Source organism: Sciurus carolinensis, chromosome 8, assembly GCF_902686445.1.
Source record: "Sciurus carolinensis chromosome 8, mSciCar1.2, whole genome shotgun sequence".
NCBI classification, from domain to species: domain Eukaryota; kingdom Metazoa; phylum Chordata; class Mammalia; order Rodentia; family Sciuridae; genus Sciurus; species Sciurus carolinensis.
The window spans coordinates 129,326,750-129,332,749 of NC_062220.1; the positions used below are offsets into that span (position 1 = coordinate 129,326,750).

The 6,000-nt window shown below is 47.9% G+C and overlaps 1 protein-coding gene across 13 annotated transcripts in view; it reads left to right on the plus strand.

Annotated features, from left to right (window-relative positions):
- The window catches only part of Mtmr3 (myotubularin related protein 3), a 122,282-nt gene extending 116,692 nt beyond the window's left edge, over window positions 1-5,590 (plus strand). For 6 of the 13 annotated variants that reach the window (XM_047560377.1, XM_047560368.1, XM_047560367.1 and 3 more), the window contains 4 exons: window positions 88-198; window positions 656-744; window positions 1,491-1,517; window positions 3,439-5,590. In XM_047560377.1, the coding sequence (XP_047416333.1) occupies window positions 88-198; window positions 656-744; window positions 1,491-1,517; window positions 3,439-3,610 (399 nt within the window). In that variant the 3' untranslated portion in view covers window positions 3,611-5,590. The remainder of the gene's footprint in view (window positions 1-87; window positions 199-655; window positions 745-1,490; window positions 1,518-3,438) is intronic. The other 7 variants (XM_047560370.1, XM_047560379.1, XM_047560372.1 and 4 more) reach the window with 3 other exon arrangements.
- Window positions 5,591-6,000: the final 410 nt, after the last annotated feature.

Here is a 6,000-nt window from a genome sequence, read left to right on the forward strand (position 1 = left end):
TCAGTGCTCCCTTCTTCACCAAGCCCTTTCTTCTTCTTTGGGAGGAGATCGGGTTCATTCTGTTCAGCTGTGTTTGTTTGCCAACAGACTTCAATCCCTGACTCGGAAAGCAATCTGGATCAGAACTGTTTGTCTCGCTGCAGCACAGAGATTTTCTCTGAAGCCAGCTGGGAGCAGGTGGATAAACAGGACACGGAGGTACAGGCTCAGCCCCTGCTCTCAGTGCCATCCATGCAACTATTTTGTGGTTTTTCTTCAGCCCCATCCCTGCCCCATACCCCTCACCAAGGAAGAACCCCATAGCACATAGCTTAGTCCTAAGCTTCTGACATCTCAGCTCCTGTGAACCCACATGAGGCCCATCATTTCTGAGCCAGGGAGACTCAGCATATTGGCCCTCTAACTTTGAGGTGGACCCTTTACTGGCCCTCACAGCAACCTAGGGTGCTGCTGCCACTTTTATCTCGGGAGATTGGAGTGCCCTCTAGGGAAACGATTTGGACGCCTTTCTTGTACTGTTGGCATCAGACCTGCTGGGCTGGTGCTTCCAGAGCCAGTGTGGTCCTTGTGACTCTTGCTGCCCCCAGCATGGCTCTGTTGGCTCCAGCTGCCTGGCCCATCCTGTCACACTAACCTGGCCTCATCTATTTTGCAGATGACCCGTTGGCTCCCTGATCACCTGGCCGCTCACTGCTATGCGTGTGACAGTGCCTTCTGGCTCGCCAGCAGGAAGCACCACTGCAGGTGCCATTGGGGGTTGTGGTGGTGTGGGCTGGGTGTGGAAGCTAAGCTTTGGCCCACAGAGCCTGCAAAATGGAGAGTGACAGGTATCTGGCCAGCAGTGTGCTGTCTGGTCAGACTCTGGTGTCTCTTCTTCTGTACCTCTGAATTTGGTGCTTAAGAACTACATTTGATATCTTTCTTCCAGTTAAGAGTGATCACTATTTAAATTTTGAAATGTTCAAGTGATAGCCTTGTTTGTTTCCCAGATTGGTGGGGTGGCAGCTACCACCTAAACCCATTATTACTCCCATCGTAAAAGTCAACATTGCTTCCATGAGCAAAAGTAGTTTTCTGGCTGTGGGCAGAGAACTTCATTTTTCCTACTTCTTCCCTGCTCCTTATCCCTGAACTTCTTGTCCCCTGTGCCACTGATGAGCAGCTGTAGCTGATGGGAGTAGTAGAGACAGCCGAGGATGATCTTCAGTCCATATGGCTCCCAACTTATTTTCTCCTTTGGTTGGGGTACTGAATTACTAGGGATGCTTTGATCCCATTGGGGTAGTGACTGGAGATGTTCAGTGTCTTGGGATAGGATGTTTATCAGAATCGTACCATTGCTCACCACACAAGTGAACCTGGATTGAAAGTGGAACAGTGTCTTTATCTGTTAATGATGCTTCTAGGACCATGTATCTCCCCACCTTGCACCCCAAGCCCAAATATCTTTGGTTGGCTTCTCCTCTGAGCTCTTTCTCCCCTCCTTGCAGGGACACTGACCGTGTTGATCAAACGTGGTGAGCATTTGCAACAAACTGTCTGTGATGTCTGCACATCTACAATAACTTCTCCACACTAATGCTGTCATCTCCCCTTTCTGCACTCAATGGGGTGAAGCCTGGGGCTGGGAAGCAAAGGCAGGCAGGTTGGCTTTGTGGGTGGGGTCCTCAGCAGCTGACGGTGGAGACCATTGAGGGTGAGTCCAACTGCAGCCATGGACTCCCCTCCTGACCATACAGGTCAGCTGGGCCATGTCATTTTTGACAAGAAACAGTGCTTCTGCAGGGGCCGATCTTATGGGGGAACCAGTTGGGTTTTCAGAACTATTTCTTTGGGGTCAATCATTCATTGAAATGATGCTGTAACTTCCAAGTCAGACAGCAGTATCAGTGTTTTTGCTTTGTTTTTAAAGAGACAGAACTGAACAGATGATCTTCACAAAGAATTGTTTTAGCATGGAAGACTTTAAGGAAAGACTCCACTTGGGTCTTTCAGAGTCCTGAAAGAAGTCAGATAGAGAAGCTTAATTGATCAAATTCATGTCAGGCTACTGTGCTGAGCTCCAGCAGGTATATTTTTTTAAAAAGGTGTAGGCATTCAGACAATCCCTGTGTAACCATAGGTTCTCAGTGACTCATGCGTTTTAGAAACAAGAGAGTCATGAAGCATTTACCACATTCTGTAAGGTGAAATTTCATGTGTTCATTTTAGTTTTCTATCCTCCTGTGGCCCTGTGGCTCACCTTTTCTTTCTGTAATGTTCTTTTGTCCCCAAGTAGCCTTTGATACTCTCTCCTGTGCCTGAATGACTCTTAATCCAATAATAGGTTTGCATACTGAGGGGTTGTATTGAAAAGGTAGAAAGAGATGCTGACTGAGAAGGAGGCTTTCCCTTGAGCTGCTTTCCCTTAGTCATTGGTGGGCCGTATCAGGACCCTTAGAGTTTGCTGTGCTGGGCTCATTGTGATTGGTTTGTACTTTAAAGCCCAACTAAAGTAGAGTTGTAAGGTAGGCAGAAACTCATCCTCTGTCAGTTCTCTTTCCTGTTAGTTATGATGGGCATTTATCTGGATGTGAGGACCTGGACCACACAGATGCATCAGAGCTGGGCTTTGAGTGGAGGAGGGTGGAGACCTTGGACCTGTGTATAGTCAGGCCCCCTGGCAGATCTCTGAGTTTTCCTGGAGATGCATGGGGCAGGGCAGTGAGCCATACTGACTGATAGCTGTCTAATAAGGGTTTGTGTGTGCACGTGTGCTCATCTGTGCTCTTGTCTTTACACCACTCCTCTTTTACTTTCTGAGCATGCATTCTGGGCTGCTTGACTCCTGGCTTTGCATGCTGCCTACAGAGCCATCCTAAATGGCAGCAGTCTGCCCTGTAATTTGTTGCCTACTGGCCTCTTGGGTAGTGGCCCTTGGATAAGGTTCCCCATTCCTAGCTGGACTGGATGCTTGTTTCTCTCCTCTGAGGGCCCAAAGGCAGCTCCATTTGACTGTGATCTCTCAGTGATCACAAGCTACACTGAGGCCACTGCCCAGGTAGGTGTGCCACTGGGTAAGTTCCTGGGTCAGGACTTCCCCATTAAGCTCGTAGTTGCTTCCATTAAGCTCGTAGTTGCTTCTGCCCTAGAACCATTTGTTCTCACAGAGGTCCGTCAGGCAGCATCTTCCTGTACACCTGATAACCTTGAGCCATTGTGGTAAGACAGCCAAGTGTCCTTGACCCTAAAGTGAAAATGGCATGTGATTCTACTAGGTAGGGATGTCATTCCTGCCTGTTTTTTTCTTGGGCTAGAGAAATGAAAGTGTTTGATCTGAAAGGTGTCTCCAGTACATCCTAAAAATTACACAGACAAAATTCTATCCTCTGAAGTTGGTTTCTTCACTGCATACCTGCTAATGGAAGCTAACATTGTTTTGTCTCTTCTTATCTCAAGGAACTGTGGGAACGTATTCTGCTCCAGTTGCTGTAACCAGAAGGTCCCGGTTCCTAGTCAGCAACTCTTTGAACCCAGTCGAGTGTGCAAGTCTTGCTATAGCAGTCTACATCCCACAAGCTCCAGCATTGACCTTGAACTGGATAAACCCATTGCTGCCACTTCAAACTGAAGCTCAGTGACCTGGGGTGGGCAGAGGCCAAGCTGCTGTCCCTCTGACAGGGTCACACAAGCCTGAGCAGACCTAGAGGCCCGTGTACTTTGGAATGGGGGCATGGAACCACCTGTACAGAGTGACAGAAATTGGGATGTACCACTGGATTGTAGATGGATTTTTTTCTTTCCTTCCCCCTTCCCTTTTCCATCCTCCCTCTGCCTTCAAAAAGGAGAAAGTTCCCTGGTTGTCTTAATTTTTTTTTGTTTGTTTTTTTAAATGGAAGACCAGAGGTTGCCAAGTCCCCTGTAACTGTCAAGCTGCTTACTCTCAGGCATGCTGGGAGATGGCTTGGTGCTTCCTGGTGAGAGGAGGCTGGTGAGAGCCAGGAGTGGAGGCCTGAGACAGTAAGCATGAAAGAAAGCTAGCACTAACATTTGTGATCATTCCTCATACCACCACCACAGCAAAATTGGTTGGGAAACGTTTGTTGCCAGGGAAACTGGAAGCATCTTTCCCAGGAGAACTTCCCCAGGTGCCTTCCCCCTCCTGAGAGGGGCTGGGCCATCACACCTTGATAAACAGAAAATGAGATTGATATTTGGAGGGAGGGGAACACAGCAAATGGAACCCTCAGGCCTCATTTTGGGGGAAGGTAAGAGGGACTAGGGATTGGGTGGTCAGCATGTTGTTCCCCATGGGATTTTTAACTTGACCCAAATTATCTAGGGCTCCCTCCATTTTCAGGGGGCTGCCTCCTGGGCTGGCCAGGTAGTGCTTCCTCAGGAGTAAGAGTACAGACTGGCCAGAGTGTAGTGTCCTGCTTCTATGGCCAAGGCCTGCCTGAACCCAGGTACACCTTGGAGCCCCTTCCAGGGCATGGTTCCCCAAACAATCTTTCTTCCTCAGCCAGGACAGGGAAATCCAGACTCAGGGTTCCAAAAATTCCCCATTCCCAAACCAAACAAATCATGGATCTTCCCCTTAAGGGGTAGAATCAGCCTTTAGAGTTACAAAGGTCCCCACACAATCAACCTTCCTCCTCCTTCCTTTCTTGGAGCAACAGGAGGGGCCCAGCAGTCCCCTTGCCCTGCCCCTGGCTGCCTGAGTGGGCACATGTCTAGCTGCCGGCCAGCACATGTCTAGCTGAAAGGCCACTTGGTGATTCCTCAGTGTTCCTTAGAGATGTGACATCACCTGGAAGAGATTCGGGGTACCTTTCCTCAGTGAGCTTTGATGTGGTCCAAAAAGAGCCTTAAATCAAGAATATTTGTGGTAGAGGTGGGTGTGGGGAAGGACAGAGAGGAATTTAGGTTTGTGCTTTGTGATGTTGGCATCCATGTTTTGTGCCTGCCCTCCCTCTTGGGGAAGGGCCATGCTTGGTTTTGCTGAAAGCTGCTAACTGGTGACAGGGCATATTGTGTAAGGAGGGAAGGTGAGGTTAGGGAATGCTTAAGTCCCAGCCCTGCCCTGTAGTCCCCTTTCCCTTTGGAAGCAGGTTGCTGGCCAAGGACAAACTGTGTCTTAGGAAGTGGCTCCAACGTGTGCCTGAATGTGGTTACACGTGGCCCAAAAACCTTTCCTGGCACTGTCAGTCCAGGCAAAGCCCAGAGTCTGAGTTTAGAGAGACAGGGTGTAGTTCTTCTCCACACTCCACGTGCTCTGATGGTGAAGACAGGGAGAAGTAAGTGTAATTGAAGAGTGTGCAGTTCTTAGTGACAGGTGCCAAGAGGTTATGATACGGGTTTCTTGGTCTGATGTACAGTGTGAATAATGCTTGCAGCTCTTAGCCCTTTTTTGATCAATGAAGCACTTTTTTAATATTTTTCTTTGTATGTAAAGGAGGAACCATAACTCTCCGTAGCTGTACATATAACCCTTTTCTCCTAAAGAGGAGTCAGTCAGTGCTCCTATATTTTTCATTTTTTGTCAAAGCAAGAAGTAAATACTTTAGAATTGTTAAATATATAAATAAAGTGAATAAAGTTGAGTGTTTCACATGGTGGCATTTGCTATAACACGTTCTAACTCTTTGCCCTGTGGTTTATTCCCTCTTGGTCCCTTGGTCTCTTGGTGCTGATGGGAAACTGACCTTTGGCAAAGGAAAATGACAGGTTTCTTTTCAACTCTAGACCTTGACAAGGAGCTTCACCATGATGCCCAAGCACTGAAAAACACTTCCTTAATGATTTTGCCCCTAAGATCTCCCAGGCTAGAAAAGGGCAACACCATCGGGCAATTGAATGATCGACTGCTCTTCTGCATCGGAAGAATTGTACATCAGTAGTAATTAAAACTACCTCTGACCTCTGGGCTCCCTCCCCTCTTTTTTTTTTTTTTTTTTTTTTTTTTTTTGCTGCTGCTGCTCTGATTTCAGGGCAGCCAGTGCTACCCACCCAGGGACTATT